This window comes from Danio rerio, chromosome 7 (genome assembly GCF_049306965.1).
Source record: "Danio rerio strain Tuebingen ecotype United States chromosome 7, GRCz12tu, whole genome shotgun sequence".
NCBI classification, from domain to species: Eukaryota; Metazoa; Chordata; class Actinopteri; order Cypriniformes; family Danionidae; genus Danio; species Danio rerio.
This window is the reverse complement of record NC_133182.1, coordinates 8,096,940-8,118,792: the sequence shown is the minus strand read 5'-3', so window position 1 is coordinate 8,118,792 and position 21,853 is coordinate 8,096,940. Positions and strand designations below refer to the sequence as shown.

Below are 21,853 nucleotides of genomic sequence, written 5' to 3'. Positions count from 1 at the left end.
TCCTAGAATTGTGGTAAGAGGGCATTCTCTCTCTCTCTCTCTCTCTCTCTCTCTCTGTGTGTGCATGTGTATGTGTGTGCGTGTGTGTGAGTAAGTGTGTGTGTGTTTCTGTCTATCTGTCTGTGTGTGTGTGTTTGTGCACACACAGGAAGAGTTGAATCTTAAACACAGACTGGATGTTCTGCAAGTGTCATTAATAGATCAGGATGGAGCTCATCTCACTTCCTCTAATCCTCTGTGAGTATCAGTATATCATTTATCCATCATTTTATTTTTTTAATGATCTGACTTTAAGATAAATGTGTAGCTTATGATATATAAATATAAATATATACATATATATATATATATATATATATATATATATATATATATATATATATATATATATATATATATATATATATATATATATATATATATATATAAATGCACTGATATGCCGTTTATGAATGAGATCATTACTGTAGTTTCTTTAGTCGTACTGTTTAAGGTTTGTGATTGTTCATGAGTGGGACTGAATATGCTGTCATGAGTTGATATATTTGTTTTCATATTTACTGTTTATTGCAATCCTTCAGTGTTTTTGATCCACATTAAAGTTAAGTGTGTGAATTAATATGTTTGGGTAATTCCATAGTTGCTATAGTAACACAACAACTATAGTAATATAAACAAATTACTACACAGTTTTTTGACTATATATCATAATGCAACACACCACAGTTTACTGCAGTAAAACTAAAGTATACACTGTAAAAAATCAATTTGTGTTGGCCAACATGAAGGAATTAAGTTCACTTATTGCTTTTTACAAAAGCTCATTTTAAATAAGTAGTTTGAACAAACAGCAAACATCATTTGTTGATTGTACAGTATATATATATATATATATATATAAAGATAGATCATAATTTATTAGATAATAATAAAAGTTTATGAATAAAACTTATTTAAACAAGATAATAATGGATAATAATTTGTTATTAGATAAAGTATATCTATATTAATACAGTTTATGAGTTCACTATAGTTAATACTACAGTATGCTGGAGCATTCATTACTAAAGTGTTTTACTAAATACTTCAATGTTATACGCTTTACTATGGGTAAAAACACTACAGCAGTGGTTCTCAAACTTTTTTCATCAGTACCACCTCAGAAAAAAAAAGGTCTTTCCAAGTGCCACCAAAAATGAGCAGTATTGAAATACAGTAGCGTAGTAGGCCCAGTAAAGCAGCTACAACTCTGCACAGTTAAAAAAAACTTGGCAGATTACCTCAGAAATATAGGCTATATGGCATATATGGTATATTATATAGATCATTTTTGATAAATTTTGAAATGTGTAGCATGTACATGACATATTTCATTCCTTCTTGTACCACTAGAAGGAAGCCTGCGTACCACTAGTGGTACACGTACCACAGTTTAAGAACCACTGCACTACAGTATTTCTAATTTGTTTACATTTTTTAAAGCAAAATGATTCCACAAATATTTTGAATAATCAGGTTTTGCAGTGAAGTACTGGTTGATTTGAATGCTGCTGTCCTTTGTCTGGTTTTACTTATATCCTGACAGCATATAAATATATAAATATAAATATTCTTAGAAGTTTATACAGATATTTTACTCTTTCAGCCTCAGTCTCGGTTTATTTTGAAATATTTTTTGCATATATGACAATTTTATTAATATTCCTTGGACGTAGTCACCACAGCGACAATCAATCCAGTCAATCCAGCATATTTTTTACGCAGCGGAGGCCCTTCCAGCTGCAACCCAGCACTGGGAAACACCTTTACACTCTCACATTCCCACACGCACCCATACACTACGCCCAATTTAGCTTATCAACTCACCTATAGCACATGTGTTTGAACTATGGGGGAAACCGGAGCACCCGGAGGAAACCCACGCAAACACAGGGAGAACATGCAAACTCCACACAGAAATGCCAACTGGCCGACTCGAACCAGCAACCTTCTTGCTGTGAGGTGACAGTGCTAACCACTGAGCCTCCGTGACGCCCCATATGAGAATTTATATGTTTAAAAACCAGGCATGTACTTATGTCACATGTCATTTGAATAGAGTGCCATATCAGATTTCTATTTTTATATAGTCATTTTCTATGTGCCAAATGTAATGAAAAATACATTTGAAAAATTGCTTGTCTCCTCTTTTTAGTGCTTATTTCAAACATCGACCGTGGACACACCCTGGAAGGTGATGTATTTTATATATTTATTCATATTCACACTTTCAGCTATGAAAAAAAAATTTAATCATTTAAAAATAACAGATTTCTCTGGATTTAGTAGGTCTTTGATTGGAGTAAAATGTTGATATTTAGTTTTCTTCTGTAAAGCTTTGATAACATTCCTCCCAAATCTGAAACACTGCTAACAGTTTCTGTAGAATCTACAGTAACTTACTGTAAATCAATTCCTGCAAAAAATACTGTATTTACATTTAGAGCACCATTTATTTTGCTGTAAACATATTTACAGAATTTTGTATATATCTTTACTGTAAGCCTAAAACATACCACAATTTTCACAATGCAACTTTAAAATGCAGCAACAATTTACTTAACTGTCCTACAGTAAAATAGAGTTTATATAACGGTTAAATACTGTCATTTTGTTCACAGCATAAATATTGTCTTTTTTGTTAGTGCTGTTGTTGTTTTGCATAAAATGACAATTGTTCAGAAAAGCAATTGTTTCATTTGTTAAGATTGAAAATCAAGGTTATTCCACAAAATATTGATTTCGTCATATTTTACGGTAAAAAAACAGCTCGAGAGATGTTCGAGATGTGAAAAAGCGCGCTCAGTGGCCTCTCGCGGATTTGCCAAAGCAAAAACTGCAAAAATACGTTCCTCCCGGGATGTATTTCGCAGTCTCCAGAAACGTCCATGGGACTACGTGTTCAGAATGAGCCTGGGTTGATTTTACCCCAGTATTTTGAATGGAGTTTCTCGGCTCACCTGGTGAGCCTGACTGCGCTTACATATCTTTCATCTCGTTTTACGCTTGAACAACTAAATGAATGATGAAGTCTATTTAACTGAATGTATTTTAATGAAATTACAACGTCGATGCTGGAAAAGGAACATTATGAAATTGAAAATAGTCCAGAAGTTTATCACTGGCTGAAAAACTGTGCATATACTCCATTAAAAGCAGTATGGTGTTTTTACACAGCAAAAGCATGTTGTGTAAAATAGTTAAACGTCTAACTTATATATTTAATGTGATGTTACAGAGAGACCAAAAGCTGCAGTGATTGTAGAGCCAAACAATCATGAAAGTGTCACTGTCAAATGTGAAATATCAGGAGCTGATGACGACTGGACGTACAGCTGGTTTATAGAGGGATCATCTCGTCCCTTCAGCATTGCCAGAGCGCTGAGTGTGAACACAGATATTACCAACTGCAGCACAAACATCACCTGTAGAGGAGAGAAAAACAGTAAAGTGAAGTCAGAGATCAGCGACGCCGTCACATTCTCATACCGTGAGTCAGATGCTCTTCACTTATGGAACAACAATAATGCCAAAACTATTTGAAATTTTAAAAAAGCTTGTCGGGATGGGAGACAAACAGATGTAGAGGTTAAAAAGACTGCAGACTGTACTGTCTGTCGCTGGATCACCTCTTGAGTTCTGAGGGGCAGATATACTATAAAGCTTTTTAATACAAACACTTTTGGCATTACTTTTGTTCCATATTCACTGCATATAATACAATGAGCTCAGTAGCATCCCAAAAATAAACACTTTGAAATCATCATGAAGGTGATGTCAAGGATGAAAAAGGGGGTTTTGCTTAATACAACTTCATTTAAAAAATGACGCTTCTCTAATTGTTTCCTCGCTCCTTCATTTGTCAGCCAGTGACTGAAAAACTAAATTTAGTCATCCTGAATGACATCTCAATTCACGAATAGTGTAATGAAGAAGCGGGAAGTGAGGAATTTTCTGCAATGATTGAAACACGGACCCGATAGATAACACAAGTACATCTGCAAGACGTATTTTAAAGATCTGTTGGGTCTGGAAAACATCTGCTGTTTACAAGGATCTGATAAACATCTTTAAAGGTCCTGTGAAATTAAGTATTAGCAGGGCTTAACATCAACACCCACCAACCCGCCAAATGCAGGTGGGTTAGACAGTCACTCCCACTAGCCACTTTGGCTGTTTGAAGATCATTTTTAAATTGTAGTTTTCTTAAAAGCAGGGTTCGACTATAAGGATGACCCAATATGCGTGCAAAAGTAATCTTAGAATCGAGAAACGGCACGACTAGCAAAAATAATAGCATTCGCACGAGCAATAGAAAGCAGATGAATACCGAATGAGAGGAGGATCAGTCGCGCTAACAGCTGATGTGATGCGTGCGACTGTTTAAAGTGCGTGCACGCTTAAGTTTCCTTGCTTGAAGCAACCGTGGCTGGAACGCAACTGTGATCGTGTCATGATCACCAGCGATCTAACCACCAGAGGTCGCTGGAAAACATAGACAAGACTCAGCTATAGTGTTTGTGTTTGAGCAGTACTTGTAAGCTGCGTCCCAAATGGCACACTATACACTATGCACTCATGCACTATGTACTTATGCACTTACACACTCAACAGTAGTATATGTATGTAGTGTCATCCCAAATGGCACATTAATGTTTTTTTACTAAACGGAAATTCAAACCGTTTTCCTTATGACGTTTGACGGTTGCCAAATCAGTGAACTAAGCGACCGAATTATCAAATAATACCTGCCGTTAGTATTGCCGCATTCACCATCGGGAGGCGCTATAATCACTCTCGTAGGAGATTTTTGCTTTTATCATACAAAATAAATTAAGTTATCCAACATGTGCGTCCGATAGCTCCGCCTCTTCCGCGACGTAAGCAAACCTGCGGTCGTTGAGTGCGTGAAGTGTCCATCATTCCACACTTCATTTTAGCGGCTAAATGAGTGCATCATCCGGGTAATTAAAGTGCACTTATTATTTTTAGAGTTTTCAGTGTGAACACTAATTATAATACAAAATGGCGTAGAATAGTGCATAGGTATGCAATTTGGGTCGCAGCTATTGTCTATGATTCAATCCTTGAGCAGCTTCAGCTGTGCAAAAGTAATCAGTCAGGATCTAGAACATGTGTGTGAACAGAGTGCATGTATGAAGTTGTAGTCCATGAACTGGCGGACTTGTAGTTTGTGTGAGTGTGAATGTTTTCCAGCAACCTCTGGTGGTTAGAACGCTGGTGATCCTGACAGATCGGTTCTCTTTCATTTAGACTAGACAAAAATCTAAGCAGCATCGGTTGCCTTTGCTTTGAACAGATTATTAATTGGCCTTAACTGTGTGATCATCCTTTCATTATTACACACAGTATGTTTTTTTTTTTTTTTTTTTGCTTGCCTTCTTTTGCTTACAGTTATTTTTGTTTATATGGTTATCATTTTTTTACAACAACATTGCTTTAATATGAGACTACCCCTCTATTTATGTGTAGTTGGTGATCTGAGAGACCTTTAGCGAGGACAGATTACTGTGCATATTTTTGATACATGACAATACTTATTTTTAAAAGTCAATTGTTTTTAAAGTATAGTATACGGCTATAATTACCTTGTTTTGACACATTTAAAATTTGTGGCTAAGAAATAATTATTGTTTGGTGTGGTCAGAGATAAATTTGGTAAATCCTTAATTTTGAGTTCGGAAAAGTGATGTGAAATAAAAACTGTTTGCAGTATAACACCATGAAACCATGACCCAATTTCTCATACACGACTCACAAAACATGAAATGAATGAGGCATGTGGACAACACAAAATCTAAATCCAGTCATTTTAATAATGACTTTTAATAATAATTAATAATAATAAGAATTCCTTACATTTATATAGTGCTTTTCTAGGCACTCAAAGCGCTTTACACAATGGGGGGAATCTCCTCATCCACCACCAATGTGCAGCATCCACCTGGATGACGCGACGGCAGATATATTGCGCCAGACTGCACATCACACACCAGCTGATTGGTGGAGAGGAGACAGAGTGATGAAGCCAATTGAATATGGGGATGGTTAGGAGGCCATGATGGACAGAGGTCAGTGGGCAGATTTGGCCAGGATGCCAGGGTTAAACCCCTACTCTTTTTTCGAAGGACATTCTGGGATCTTTAAAGACCACAAAGTCAGGACCTCAGTTTAACGTCTCATCCGAAAGATGGCACTCACTGAGCAGTATAGGGTCCCCATCACTATACTGGGGCATTAGGACCCACACAGGCCGCAGGTTGGGCGCCCCCTTCTGGCCTCACTAACAGCACTTCCGGCAGCAACCTAGCTTTCCCATGTGGTCTCCCATCCAGGTACTGACCGGGCGCAGCCCTGCTTAGCTTCAGTGGCCGATCATGTTGCAGAGAGCTAGCTGTCGGCAATTTTTACACACTATTTTAGCGTGTTTATAGTGTTTACACTCTATTTTTACTATTTTAGCCATTTTAGCGTGTCAAAGTCATATTTATGCATAAAACTATTTTCCCAACAACAAAATTGTAGCTAGCGAAAATGAAGAGTGGCTAGTAACGTTGGAAAACTACTAGCCACTGTGGCTGGTGATCAAAAAAGTTAATGTCAAGCACTGAGTATTAGTATCAGTATGTTAGTCTTAAGCTAGTATGGTCCAAGACAGTGTCAAAATTCGTATTTAGAAGATGCAAGCCTGATATAAACATAAACACCTAAATGAATCAATGATTTTTGGAGGTCACCTCCAACTTTAGTTTCTGATCAAACCTTCTGACCAATCAAATACTCTCTTGCATCTGACATGCCCCGCCCCCTTCAAGACGTTTCTCATTTGCTTTTCATTTGATTCGCTTGATATTACGCCCCAAGTCTAGGGAAAACAACATGGGCATAATAAACAAAGAAAACAAATGTGTTGGGGTGGTGGATTTTCCAAACACAACAAAATCTAAGACAAAAGATTCCCTTCGGTCAACAACCAAACTCAGAAACTCAGTTGAGAGTATATGAATAGATTTATTATAGAAAAAATGTGGTTAATATAAATGAGCATCTCTTCAGGGTGACCACATGAGGCCAAAATAACAAACAAAAGAATCTATAAAGTAAATGCACTAAATTACCTATTACTATTTAAAGAAAAATACAAGAAAGCTTACCTTACTCCCTACACATAAACATAGTCAAAAGTAATCAAATAAATAGGCAGGCCACCCCTACACGCTCAAACTCTCAAAATATTTTAACGTATGATGAACATCAGTACAATATCGGTTGTTGGTCGTCGGCCGGAGGGGTGAGGGAAACCCAGGAGCTCCACTCCAAACACCGAACGCACAAAAACGAACTCTGCCAGAAGCTCCCTTATATACAGGCCTCCGAGACCAGCAGCCAATCAGAACAAGGGATGACGCCGGTATGGGAGCCTATGAGACAACAGAAAAACAACAAGAAGACGGGAAAAAGAAAAAGACAGAGTCCATAAAATTCGCAAAAATAAATGAATAAACTTCAGTCGAAACACTTGAGCTCAACCACTCTCACTGGTAGAGCTGTGAGAAACAAAACTCTATCGGGTGTTTTTTTAGGAAGAGGAGGAGCTACTCTATGTACCGCCCTATCTTCATGTTTCAGCTGAGACTACGTCAAACATAGATAAAAAAAAATCACATTTCAAAGCACTATTCGGGATCTTTAACAGGTCTGTTTTATGAACATTCTAAATCAGTGGTCACCAATCTCGGTCCTAGAGGGCCGGTGTCCCTGCAGAGTTTAGCTCTAACTTGCCTCAACACACCTGGCTGGATGTTTCAAGTATACCTAATAAGACTTTGATTAGGGTTGGAACTAAAATCTGCAGGACACCGGCCCTCCAAGAACAAGTTTGGTGACCACTGTTCTAAATTATAAACATGTAAACCTTTTCACCTGTAAGTTTCAAATATGTCAGCTGTTTCCCTGGAGTGAGTTCTTAACAGCTTTAGAACTGTACACTCTGTTCCATTGTGTTTCCATAGCAACACATTAAGCTTCAGCTAAGATGAGCAACCAATTTTGATAATTGGATTGTAATTCTGCCATTCTAAATTCTGTACATTCCAAGTTCCACATTTGGAACTGTACTTCTCAAAGGGTTAACCCATTCTTAGCTACTTATGAACTCCTTATGCACGTCCAACTAGTGCATTTATGTTAAATAACAATAGAAAAGTGTACACTCAAGATCAACAGTTTAAACACAGGAGTTCATGAGTAGTTAAGGATGAGGTAATGATGATGTGCCCCTCCAAGTTAAGTCATGACATAATTAGACATTAACAGCTCATAAGTTCATGTTGATGACATTTAGCTTAAAGGGCACCTATGATGAAAAACGTTCGAGGTTACAGAAGTAACCCTTCGTTCCCCGAGGAGGGGAACGGAAGTGCCATGAATGGGAGGATTCGGATCAGAAGCCGCTTATCTGGAGAGTATTGAACGGGCCAATGAATGAAATTAATTGGCAGCGTAAGCTTGCGCAGGTGTGCGACATCTGCAATCATCTCAGCATATAAGCACACCTGAAGCCAGCAGACGCCATCCTTTTAAGCTGAAGAGACTTTCAAACAGCTAAGGGACAGTCATTATGGCGACGGAATGGCACTTCCGTTCCCCTCCTCGGGGAACGAAGGGTTACTTCTGTAACCTCGAACGTTCCCCTTCGGTTGGGGAACTTCAGTGCCATGAATGGGAGAATATGGAAAGCGCCATAATGACTGCACCTTACCAACACCCCCGATGAGGAGATAGTCAAGCAAGCGTGACGCACCCACATCATGGGGGGCGCGGTCCTCCAACGTGTCCCTGGCCCTAATTTATCCTACTTCAACAGAAGTTTTACGGATTTAGATATATTTTTTGGGAAGTCGTGAGCATCTAGATAATTCTAGGAAATACGACAGTACGTTGGGAAGCGTGCAATCCCGATAGGGAGGACGCTGCGGAGGCCATCCGTTACCCAAGGGGGGGATAGATGGCAGAATTTACCTATGGACTAGCCCTAAAAAGGGGGAGTACGCATAGCAAAGAGTGGTTAGCGGAGAGGGAAGACACGGGTCCGCCCAGGGGGGGGACTTAACCGTGGCGGAATAAGCATATGGGATCGCCTAGTGGGGATCACGCATAGCAGGCACCTATACCCAAAACGCGGGCTGACCAGCGGGCAGACCTACAACGTAGTGGGCCAGCAAGTGACTCCTCCGCCGAGTCAGTGCTGGGGGCCACGGAGGAATCTGCAGGGCTCACCTGACGGGGAACTTTACTGACAGATAAAAAAGGCGCACGTACCTCCGTGTTAGGGAGAATGGCGCAGCAAGCGTGTTTCAACACCCTACCGAGTTGTCTCCTCAATCACCAAAGGGTTACCTAATACCCTTGAGGAAACCGGCTCCACTCGCAGATTGTAAAACCTTGCAAATGTGTTGGGTGTCGCCCAGCCCGCAGCTCTACAGATGTCTGTTAGAGAGGCGCCGCGTGCACGCGCCCAAGAGGATGCAACGCTCCGAGTGGAGTGTGCACGTACTCCCGGGGGACACGGCTGACCTCGACTCGAATAAGCGAGTGAAATGGCATCCACAATCCAGTGGGATAATCTTTGTTTCGATACGGCACTTCCCTGCTGCCGACATAACAGACAAAGAGCTGCTCAGATGATCTAAAATTCTGAGTACGGTCCACATAAATGCGCAGAGCGCGAACTGGACAAAGTAAAGAAAGGGCTGGGTCTGCCTCCTCCGGGGGCAGCGCTTGCAGGTTCACTACCTTATCTCTAAAGGGGGTGGTAGGAACCTTGGGCACATAACCGGGGCGGGGTCTCAGGATAACGTGAGAGTAATCCGGCCCGAATTCCAGGCACGAGTCACTGACCGAAAATGCCTCCAGGTCCCCGACCCTCTTGATGGAGGCCAACGCAACCAGCAGAGCTGTCTTCAGGGACAGAAATCTTAGAGATACTGATTCGAGTGGCTCAAAGGGATCGGATCGCAGACTCGTGAGAACGAGGGCGAGATCCCAAGAGGGCATGAGAGGGGGGCGAGATGGATTAATTCGCCTAGCACCCCTAAGGAACTGGATGACCAGGTTATGCTTTCCCACGGTGCCGCCAGCTACCGCGCTATGATAAGCGGAGATGGCGGCCACGTAAACCTTGAGAGTGGAGGGCGACAGCCTGCTGTCCAACTTCTCTTGAAGGAAAGAGAGCACAACACTAATCTGGCAATTTCGGGGGTCTTCTCTGCGAGAGACGCACCATTCAGTGAATAGACTCCACTTCAGGGCGTAGGCGCGCCTCGTGGAGGGGGCTCTAGCCTGAGTGATGGTATTAACCACCACAGTCGGTAGGTTACCCAAGTCTTCCTCGCGTCTAGGGACCACACGTGGAGGTTCCAAAGAACGGGGCGAGGGTGCCAGATGGTGCCCTGTCCCTGAGAGAGTAGGTCCTCTCTCAAAGGGATCCGCCAGGGGAGGGCCGTCGCGAGGAGTGAGAGCTCTGATATCCAGGTCCGGTTGGGCCAAAGGGGCGCAACTAGCAGAACCTGTTCCTCGTCCTCCCTGACCTTGCACAGAAACTGCGCGAGCAGGCTCACTGGGGGAAACGCATACTTGCGCATGCCCCGAGGCCAGCTGTGGGCCAGTGCATCCGTGCCGAGAGAGCCCTCGGTCAGGGAAAAAAACAACTGGCAGTGAGCGTTCTCGGGGGAAGCAAACAGATCGATCTGGGCCTCCCCGAATCGCCATATCAGCTGAACAGACTCGGGGTGGAGTCTCCATTCTCCAGGGCGTAACAGCTGTCGTGAGAGCGCATCGGCTGCACGATTGAGCGTGCCTGGGACGTGAATGGCGCGCAGCGATTTCAGCCGCGGGTGACTCCAGAGGAGCAGACGGCGGGCGAGCTGAGACATGCGGCGAGAGCGCATACCCCCCATGCGGTTGATATACGCCGCTGCCGCCGTACTGTCCGTCCTGACCAGCACGTGTTGCCGCTCCAGCACCGGTAAAAAGCGGTGGAGAGCGAGGAACACTGCCAACAGCTCTAGGCGATTGATATGCCAATGCAGCTGGGCACCCTTCCAGAGGCCCGCAGCCGCATGCCCGCGACACACGGCCCCCCAACCCGTGTTGGAAGCGTCTGTTGAAACAACAACATGGCTGGACGCCTGTCCTAGAGGCACACCGGCCTGTAGGAACGAGGGGTCGTTCCAAGGGCTGAGGGCGCGGCGACACAGCGCAGTAACCGAGACCCGGTGTGTGCCCGCGTGCCATGCGCGTCTGGGGACCCGATCGTGAAGCCAGTGCTGAAGTGGTCTCATATGGAGCAACCCGAGCGGCGTGACGGCGGCTGCGGATGCCATATGCCCCAGGAGCCTCTGAAAGAACTTCAGTGGGACCACTAGTTTGCTGTCGAGCTCCCTCAGACAGTTCAGCAACAGGCGAGCGCGTTCCTCGGAGAGGTGCGCTACCATGGTGATCGAGTCCAGCTCCATCCCGAGAAAAGAAATCCTCTGCACGGGGGCGAGTTTGCTCTTTTCTCGGTTGACCTGAAGCCCCAGTAGGCGGAGATGCCGAAGCACCTCGTCCCTGTGCATAATCAATTGCTCCCGCGAGTGGGCTAAAATCAGCCAGTCGTCGAGATAACTGAGTATGCGAATGCCCGCGAGCCGAAGGGGCGCTAGGGCACCCTCCGCGAGTTTGGTGAAGACCCGCGGAGACAGAGAGAGCCCGAAGGGGAGGACCTTGTACTGCCACGCTCGACCCTCGAACGCAAACCGCAGAAATTGGCGGTGGCGTGGAAGAATGGAGACATGGAAATACGCGTCCTTCAGGTCTATGGCTGCAAACCAATCCCGAGGACGAACGCATTGGAGAATGCGCCTCTGCGTGAGCATTCTGAACGGCAGCTTGTGCAGACAGCGGTTCAAAAAGCGCAGATCTAGGATTGGCCGTGACCCACCGCTCTTTTTGGGTACGATGAAGTATGGGCTGTAAAACCCACTCTCCATCTCGGCTGGAGGAACCGGCTCGATTGGACCCTTCGCCAGGAGGGCAGCAATCTCCTCTCGCAAGACAGGGGCGGACAGGGGGTTGACTCTGGAGAAATACACGCCCGTAAACTTGGGGGGCCGTTTCGCGAACTGAATCGCGTAACCGAGTCTGATTGTGCGTATGAGCCACCGCGAGGGGCTGGCCCGCGCTAACCAGGCAGGCAGAGCCCTCGCTAATGGAGTCATCGCTACAATCGCTGACGTACCAGCGGTGGGGCAGCGCGGAGTGGGTGTGCTGATCCGGGAAGCACGAGGGTCCCGCGGAAAAGCTGGAGGAGAGCGATTCGCTCTGGCTCCGCACCCTGACTCCGGAGAGGGGGCTGGAGGGCTGAGGGAAGGGAGACCGTCCCCCCTGCGCTCGTGAGCCACTGGCGAAGCACGTAGAGTCTGCGAGCCGGAAGGCAGCGCGTCCCGGACTGGCAGAACTCGTGCAGTCACATCCGGGGAAGGGAAAAAGTGCTCTTTTACTGATGTTTTGGTGGCACTGAAAAGTACCGTTGTTATCGGGCCCCGCCCTCCAGCGGGGAAAGAGCAAGTTTCCTCTTCTCCGGATGGCCTGTCTCAGGGACGCTTCGCGGTCCGTTTGCCGGACTTAACGGCGCCCTGGGCAGGAGGGGCTGCCTGCTTTCGAGGTGAACGCCGCGCCCGCTTGGCCGGAGGCGCAGGCGGGGGCGGGGCAGCACTCGTTGGCGGGCGCCCTCGGCGAGGAACAGCGGAGGTGGATGGCTCGGCGGGCGGAGCGGGCTTACGGCCACGCCGATAGATGACATTGCCCATCGCATCCGACTGCTCTTTCACCGCCTTGAATTCCTGGGTGAATTCACCGACGGTGTCGCCGAACAGGCCAGCCTGGGATATGGGCGAGTCAAGAAAGCGAACTGTCAACGTCGCGCATATCGGCCAGGTTTAGCCAGAGGTGGCGTTCCTGAACCACAAGTGTGGACATCGTCCTCCCCAGCGCACACGCGGCGGACTTAGTAGTCCGAAGAGCATAGTCGGTCGCGGTGCGCAGCTCATGTAATAAGCTTGGGTTGGACCCGCCCTCGTGCAGCTCGGCCAGCGCCTGCGCTTGGTAGCGCTGGTAGGTGGCCATCGCGTGCAAAGCAGAAGCAGCCTGGCCCGCAGCCTTATAAGCTCTGGCTCCGAGGGAGGCAGACAACCTACAAGCTTTGGACGGGAGGCGGGGCAAACCCCGCCACGTAGAGGCGCCGCGCGGACAAAGATTGACCGCGATAGCGCGCTCCACTGACGGGATCGCCTCATACCCCCTGGCAGCTCCGCCGTCAAGGGCGGTGAGGGCGGAGGCACTCGCAGCACGGGCAGAGAAAGGTGCCCTCCAGGACTGCGTGAGCCTACTGTGCACTTCCGGGAAGAAGGGGACGAGAGGCTTCGAAGGCTTCGCCTTCTGGTCCTCTACGTAGCACCCATCTAGTCGGTCCGGCCGCGGAGCTGGGGGATAAACCATCTCCAACCCCACGGCCGAAGCAGCCCGGGAAAGCACGGCTAACATGTCCGCTTCAGGATCCGATTTGACAGCGCTCACCTGCCCGGAGGGGGCGAGCGGGTCCGGATCTTCGTCAGACAGTGAAAGCCCACCCTCCGATGCCGCGGAGGACATCTGATCTCCGGTGTCAGCGAGTGTGAGAGCTACCATCTGGTTAGACGGATCACTCTCACCACCCGAAGCTTGGATGGAGCGCCGTGAGGAGCGAGAGGTCCGCGAGCCCGTGGGCGGCGGATTAGCTCCCGCTGAAACCCTCAGATCTGCCCGAGCGCCCGCTGCTTTTTTAGAACAGGAGGCAACTGGGGTGGCTCGCTCTCTTGCGAAAGTTAGCCGCGATCTTAGCTGTGCAACGGTCATGGCATCGCAATGACGACATGAACCGCCCGCGAGCACCGCATTAACATGCTGGACCCCCAAACATGCAATGCAGTGATCGTGTCCATCATCCGGAGACAGGAAACCCCCGCATCCAGAAACGCACAGTCGGAGCGCCATCCTGAAAAGGACGTGCTGCACGACTGTGTTGCTCTTTTAGGAAAGTTGCAACTATACGCACCGCTCTGGAGGACCGGACCCAAAGAACCGCAGGCAAGGGAGTAACCCAGCTCGACCGTCTGCCACCGCGAAGACCCACTCTGGACCGGGAGACACACTCGTTCGCTCTGAAGTGCTGATCAGCAAGAGGAACCCTCATCGACTCACTCAGAAAGGATCTGAAGCGAAAAGGATGGCGTCTGCTGGCTTCAGGTGTGCTTATATGCTGAGATGATTGCAGATGTCGCACACCTGCGCAAGCTTACGCTGCCAATTAATTTCATTCATTGGCCCGTTCAATACTCTCCAGATAAGCGGCTTCTGATCCGAATCCTCCCATTCATGGCACTGAAGTTCCCCAACCGAAGGGGAACCTACTTTCCAAGCTGTTTGGACAGACGTGTGCAAGTATAGTGTATAGACCAGGTGTGGGCAAACTTGATCCTGGGGGGCCAGTGTCCTGCATAGTTTAGCTCCAACCCTATTCAAACAGACCTCCCTATAGAGTTCAAGTGATCTTGAAGACACTGATTGGTTTGTTCAGGTGTGTTTGACTAGTGTTGGAACAAAACTCTGCAGGGACAGCGGCCCTCGAGGATCAAGTTTGCCCATCCTTGGTATAGACGGTCATATTGGGGTGATATAAACACACACAGTTCTTTTTTTTTTTTTTTTCAATCTAACAAAAAAAAAAAAAACAGTTGACCAATTGGAGCAGTTTTCAGACCGACCACAACTTTACGTAGGAGTGCGGTCCCCCCGCCCATCAATATTGATTGACAGCCTTGCGTCACAATCATATCCTCAGTTACTTGTTGCATGTCTGCCATTTTTAGCGTGTGAGTCAAAGGGATATCATTAAAGGAACACCCCTGCTCTATTTTTTGATGAAAAGCTCATTGGGCTTAACACAAGATCAATATTCTCCACATTATCGCTGTAATCTGAATTATTGCTTGTATCTTTTGCGTGGCGCGGTGCCGTGCATTTCGGAGTTCTGGGCGGAGTTTCTGTCGGGGTGCAAACTGTGGAGCTTCGGGTCAGTGGCTCGGCGTGGCGTGGGTTTCTGTTAGGGTGCACGCGGCCGAGCTTCGGGTCAGCGGCTCAGCGCGCCAGGGGTTTCTGTTGGGGTGCACGCGGCAGAGCTTCAGGTCAGCGGCTTTGCGTGATGTGGGTTTCTGTCGAGGTGCACGCGGCAGAGCTTCGGGTCAGCGGCTTCATTCGGTGCCTCAGTCAAAGTTAATTCAGTGTGTGTGGTTATTAGTCTCGGTGTACAAGCTCGGCACTTATACACCGAGACTATACAAAGACGCAAATTTTGATTTTGTATTCTCTGCTTGGTCTGTGTCCGACTCGTACATGTACGGCTGAATGCTCATCTTAGCTTAGCTTAGCTTCTATCTCTGTCTGTCAGCCTGTCTGTTGCAAACACAGAGCGTGGGAGCTCTTGGCTCCGCCCCCTTGTTACGTTGGGTGGGAGGCCGAAACTGAAGCAACACGCCCCTAAAACAGCAAACTGTGTAAACGCCCCCAACATGACACTTTTGAACACATTATAATAAAAACATCTGAACTGTGTGTTGAACTGAACCTAAACTGGCACACTCAGAACAACCATAATATTAGTATTAAATAATAAAAAAGGGGTAAACTATGTGCCCTTTAAACTTAAATGTTAACTATTACACCTATTAACAACATGTACTAACAAGTAGTTAAAGTAGCCATTATTTACTCATGAACTCTTTTGACCCATGTTGTAGTTAAAGTTAGTTCATGATTAGTGCATGCCTTAACTCATTAATACATAATAAAGTCATGTATAGTTTACATATTAATACATCGTTATTCATGTACTGTTATTGTAAGGTGTTACCACTACATCCAATCAGCTCGCAGTAGAAACAACAAGTCACGCCCACTGTGTAATATTATATTTCTTTAGGAACTGTATAACAATATGGAAAGAAATGGGTGCAGCTTCTAGTTCATGCAGACTTTAATTTGATTGTACCAAACCACAAAGTCAGCACCTTGAACACTGCCACATGTGCTGATAATTGTTGCTGCTTCGTGTGTTTTACCTTAATTTCTGTTTGTCCAGATCTTATAGAAGAACCTAAAGCTGTTTTGACTGTTCAGCCTGAACCGTCATGGATACTCGGAGGAGGCACTGTCACTCTCACGTGTGATGTAGAAGGGGAAAGCAGGGCTTGTATATGGCAGTGTGGAGGTAAAGATATCACCACGATGAGGAAGGAGATCAACATCACTGTACACTTCAGTCAAACCTGTATGTGTTACTGCTGCATACAGTCACGGACTTGCTGCTCTCAGTGGAGTGATGAAGTGAATTTGACTGTAGGTGAGTGACCATTTAAGGGATAGTTCACCCAAAAAGTAAATCTGTCATTTACTCATCTGTCACTCGTTTCTTTCTACTGTTGAGCACAAAATAAGTTATCTTGAAGAATGTTGGTTGGTATCCTCTCCATAGCGTTGCTACCTAATACCATATCTTAACCATTTGTTATCTGGAATACTCAATACTTATTGGTCAGTCTCGACATTCCAATTATGTTTTTCCAAGAAAACAACCTCTGAATAACACAGGTTTACCCGGGAGTCACTTTGAATCACCTTGACTGTTAGTGTATACTTTGAAATCCATATACTTACATCCACAATCATATGTATCTGCTTGTCTGTCCTGCTGCAGTTTTCAACTGTTTAAGGCATCTTGCAAATTAATAATACATAGGTTTGTACTTGTATATGCTCCATCCAGCCAGTTTTTGACTGTTTGGCGCCATCTTGTGTCTGAATAATCCTGTAATGAGTTGGGTCGGAAACAAAAGTTAGGATCCAAATGCAGCTTTAATTTGGGATGGTTGTACAGGCATGGTCAAAACCGTACAGGCATGGCGGCAAAACAACATGAACAAGACAAGGATAACGCTAGGATTGCTCACTATAGGAAACAAGACTCAGCAAAGTGTGTGTGTGTGAGGTATATTATAGTCTTGGTAATCCATTCTCATGAGCACAATCAGTGGTGATCTGGAGTGTGTGAGGTGCATGATGGGATATGTATTACAGTTCAGTGGCAGATGTGAAGTAGCGTGAATGATAGTGAGTATTCTTCAGTGATCCGCTAGGGGTAGATCACTGGTGATCCTGGCAAAGCCTTCCCTGTAGGAGAGGATTCCAGATGTTTCAAATACAGTCCAGGAGAGAGCTGAAGCAGAGACGGAACAAGGGGGGCAGGTCCATGCAGCAGTGGTGAACCTGGAGTGTGGAGCTAAGGATGCCCTGGAGCATGAAGCTAAGGATGCCCTGGAGCATAGAACTGAGGATGCCCTCGAGCATGGAGCTGAGGATGACCTGGAGCGTGGAACTGAGGATGCCCTGGAGCGTGGAACTGTGTATGGCCTGGAGCGTGGAGTTGCACAGGGCTGGCCTGGAAAGTGGACTTGAGGAGGCCGTGGAGCTGAGGATGATCTGGAGCATGGAGCTGCCGAGAGCCTAGAGTGTGGAGCTGCAGAGAGTCTAGTCTGTGTTGCTGAAGTAGGCCTGAGGGCTCTGGTTCAGCTGGCAGTGATAGGTCAGACAACCCCAGTGGGTCAAGAGGTTCCGGGTCACAGGGCACTGGTGGTTGAGACAACCCAAGTGGATCAGGTGGCACTGGGGGTTCAGATAACTCCAGTGGGCCGGGAAGGACTGGCGGTTCAGATAACCTCAGTGGGTCAGGTACCTTGGGTCTGGCAAACAAAGGCAGATTAGGACGTTCCGGATCAAGAGGCATTAGCGGATCAGACAGCTGCATTGACAATTATTGCATTTGTAGCTCTGGTGGCGACCATTCTTGGAGCTCAGCCAGCCCTGTTAAGTCGCACGTCTATGACGGCACTGAAAAGTCACATGGCCCAGGTGACACTGGGAAGTCCCAAAGCTCTGGAACCATTCGTGGGAATCAGGCGGCGGCTCTGGCCATTTGGTGGAATCAAGGGGATATAGTGCCTGCCATTCAGGAGATTTAAGATGGTCTGATCCACATCATTCAGGGAATTCAAAAGGATCTGGCACCTGCCATTCGGGGGATTCAACAAGCTCTGCTGACCGACATTTCGGGGATTCAAGGGGATCTGGCTCAAAGGTGGCAAGACAACATGGACAATGCTAGGACTGTTCACCACAGGAAACAAGACTCAGCAAATGTGTGTGAGTGAGGTGTAATCAGGTGTAACCTGGTAATCAGTCCTCATGAGCTTCAGCTGTGTGTTTGCAATCAGTGCTGATCTGGAAAGGGTTTGTGTGTGTTGCATGATGGGATATATAGTCCAGTTCGGTGGCAGATGTGTAGGAGTGTGAATGATAGTATGTGTTCTTCAGTGATCTGAAAGGGATCACTGGTGATTGTGACAAATCCATAGGTTAGTGTATACTCCATCAGCTGTTTTCATTTCAGTCAGCCTTGCATTTATTTAAAGAATTAATAAACTATTACGACTCAGAACAGTTTTTGTGTGTAATTCTTATGTTTTGTGGCAAGTAGCCTTGTAATAAGCATGATAAAGTACACGCAGGTGGTTGTTTATTCTCTCAGAATAAAGCCCTTAAGTCTTCTTCAACAGTACTCAGCTTTTCAATGGGCTCCTGATAAACCTGCTGGGCTTTATTCTGCAGTAACAACCTCCTAGATGTACTTTATATCTAAATTAAACATCCAGTGCTAACTTTGATGTTTGGACTGGATTTGTTTTTGTCAAACTCACATAACTCAGCCAATTAGTAAAAATTCAAACCATGATTTCACAAAGACCTACATTACATGAAAGGTCAGAGGAAAAATATTGTTTTAATCTAAGTTTAATAAGAAGAAAAGTCAAATGTGAGCAGTTGCTGGTGCTAGAGGGTGAATTGGAGCTGCACATTTTATGACAGTTTTATCATAGAAGTGAAAGTCTTTATGTTTTGATGTCGATTAATCTAATCAGTTGTATTCCATGTTTTTATTTCCAGTTTATCCATCTAATATCAAAAAACAACCAGAAGCTGCCAAAAGTAAACTGACCAATTTTAAACTGGTCAGTTTTCTACTAGCAGCTTCTCCATATCTACTGGTGTCCATCTTATTGGGAGTCAAATGCTACAGAGCTCATGGTGAGATCTCCAATTATAATGTATAAATCAATTTTTTATATTTTTTTTAATTAGACATCCCTTAATTCATTTTTTGTATTTTCCAGCTCAAGCTGAGGAGATTAATTAAAGGGATAGTTCACCCAAAACTAACATTTCTGTCATCATTTACTCACCCTAATTATTCCAAACCTGTTTCTTCCAAAGGATTTTTTGAAGAATAATGAAAATTCAACCCAGGCTCATTATGGATACATACCCCAGTATAAATTTCTGGAGAGCGGAAAATCTGTCCCAGGAGCTACTTTTTTTGCAGTTTTTGTTTTCGCGAATCCTCCAGAGGCTGTTGTGTACGCTTTTTCACATATCAAATTTCATTCGCAAGAGCCATTAGTGCCTGCTGTTTTCACATAAATCCACCAGAGGCCACTGTCGACTGACGGACCGTCCGACCAATACTCCCACCCACCCACTTCTCTAAACCCAACTGATAGAGGTTTTAAAAGTAATCCAGAAAAAGAAACGCCCTCGCAGCCACCTGATTTTTACTCCGTTTTAAGATCTTACCACATTCTCACCCTGTCATTTACTTGTTTATTTTATTTTATTTTTTGCCTTAGCCTTTGTTTTACCTGCTTTCTGAAACCGTTCTTCGCTGGACTCGAACCCCATCATCACCTTCACTCTGTGTCTCGAGTTCTCAGACATTCTTATCGAGCCACTCTGCAAACTAGTAACAGCAGAAAAGCCATCAACATGGAGTTAAGCAGTCAGCCGGTAAGCAAGAAAGAAACACAAGCCATCAGCGGCCTCATACTGCCCCATAGCGTTCGTTTTAAAGACAAAATGCAGCCATACCTACGTCTGGCTATATAATTCGTGCTCTCCAGAAATGTAAACGAGGATACATATTCACAATGAGCCTGTGTTGCGGAAATCTGTAACCACTGACGTTTATAGTATTTGTTTTCCCTACTACGGCAGTCAATGGTTACAGTTTTTTTTTTTTTTTTTTTTTTTTAGCATTCCTCAAAATATCTTCTTTAGTGTTCAATAGAAGAAACTTATAAAGATTTGGAACCACCTGGGGTGTGTAAATAGTGAGTAATATATTTATTTTGGAGGTGAACTGTACCTTTAATCAGCCGTCAGAGAGGAGGAGTGAAAGTCTGCAGTCCTGCTAAATAAACGCCAGAGTTTTTAGTTATTAGTTATTAAGTTATTACAGAAGCTTTTCTTTCTCTATTATTTTGTTTCTTTTCTTATGTCTGAATATGCTTAATCTAATTATCAAATGTCCTTATTGTTTGTTTGCTGAAATAGTTTTCAAATATGACCATGTCTTTGTAGTTGCTGTAATTTTGTGTCAAATCCTGTTTTGTTTCAACGTGTTTGCATTTTGTATACTTGGTAATAAAAAATAACAATAAAGACAGTCGTTAAAAGACCCTTTTTTTCTGTGTAAGTGGCATGATGCATTTGATTTAATGAAATTGCAGTTATTAATGTTGGAGTAAATATATATGACATTTTAAACTGAATATCTCTGTATCTACACAGACATAATGGAGACACTTCATATTTGTGACTCATTTGATTTAAGATGAATGTGTGCATAAAAGTGTGTCTGTAACCTCAAAAAGCCCATGTTGTTGTGAAATTTTCTGTATTACGTTCTCACACTTCCCTTTTTTTACTCTGAATCAAGACTGTCGATATTTGGAAATCCACTTCCCTTTTTTCCAATCAATACAATAGCTAGACCAGGGATGTCAAGCTCAATTCCTGGAGGGCCGCAGCCCTGCACAATTTAGTTCCAACCCTAAGTTGACACACCTAATGAAACTACTGTAATTCCTTCAGGCTTGTTTGAAACCTACAGGGAAACACTGGATTTGTCTCCCCATACATTTCCATTCATACACACGCGAATGCATCAGACAAGAAACGCAAGGTCATGCGTCAAGTTTCGCAAGTTGCTGCTGTGCAAAGTTTAAGCTTGGATAACTCTGACCTGCAAAAACATGACCTCTCTGGACAGAAATTTAAAACATGGAGCAATCGTTCGCTTTTGTAATGTCTAATTATCTTGTTTAATCCCGCCCCTTTTTGCAGCACCGTATGACAGAATTTCACGCACAAACTCTAGTGTGACCAGAGCTTTAGTGTGTTGGAGCAAGGTTGAAACTAAACTGTGCAGGGCTGCGGCCCTCCAGTAATTGAGTTTGACATCCCTGAGCTAGACCATGAAGTTGTTTATAATAATGATGATTGTTGTTAAGTGATTATGTAAATTGCCCTTAATACAGTCTATCAAGAGTCAAAGGTCTTTTTGTTAATGCGAAACAAGGGCTTGAAGCAGGGGTGTCAAACGTACGGCCCGTGGGCCGGATCAGCCCTACAAATGGGTTTTATCAGGCCCGCGAGATGCAATTTTTTAATAAAAGAAACTGCTGTTCCAATTGTGTCCACTGGACGGCGCAAATGCAAACTGTTAATTTCATTTGATCCAGAAGAATGAATCAGCATCAATGTGGCT

General features: G+C 44.8%; 1 protein-coding gene across 2 annotated transcripts; it reads left to right on the top strand.

Annotated features, from left to right (window-relative positions):
- The first annotated feature begins 142 nt into the window (after positions 1-142).
- LOC137496073 (uncharacterized) lies at positions 143-20,745 on the top strand. 2 transcript variants are annotated; one of them, XM_068222438.2, is made up of 6 exons: positions 143-237; positions 2,195-2,233; positions 3,278-3,529; positions 16,277-16,537; positions 19,195-19,335; positions 19,422-20,745. In XM_068222438.2, the coding sequence occupies exons 1-6, from the start codon at positions 207-209 to the stop codon at positions 19,442-19,444; spliced, it is 747 nt and encodes a 248-aa protein (XP_068078539.2). In that variant the 5' UTR covers positions 143-206; the 3' UTR covers positions 19,445-20,745. The 2 variants fall into 2 exon arrangements, with proteins under 2 accessions (XP_068078539.2, XP_073764136.1); XM_073908035.1 differs by lacking the exon at positions 3,278-3,529.
- The last annotated feature ends 1,108 nt before the right edge of the window (positions 20,746-21,853 follow it).

Coding starts and splice junctions, on each gene's coding strand:
- LOC137496073 (XM_068222438.2), top strand. CDS start 207: ATGGAGCTCATCTCACTTCCTCTAATCCTCT. Junction 2,234..3,277: donor CCGTGGACACACCCTGGAAG/GTGATGTATTTT, acceptor GTGATGTTACAG/AGAGACCAAAAGCTGCAGTG. Junction 3,530..16,276: donor CGCCGTCACATTCTCATACC/GTGAGTCAGATG, acceptor CTGTTTGTCCAG/ATCTTATAGAAGAACCTAAA.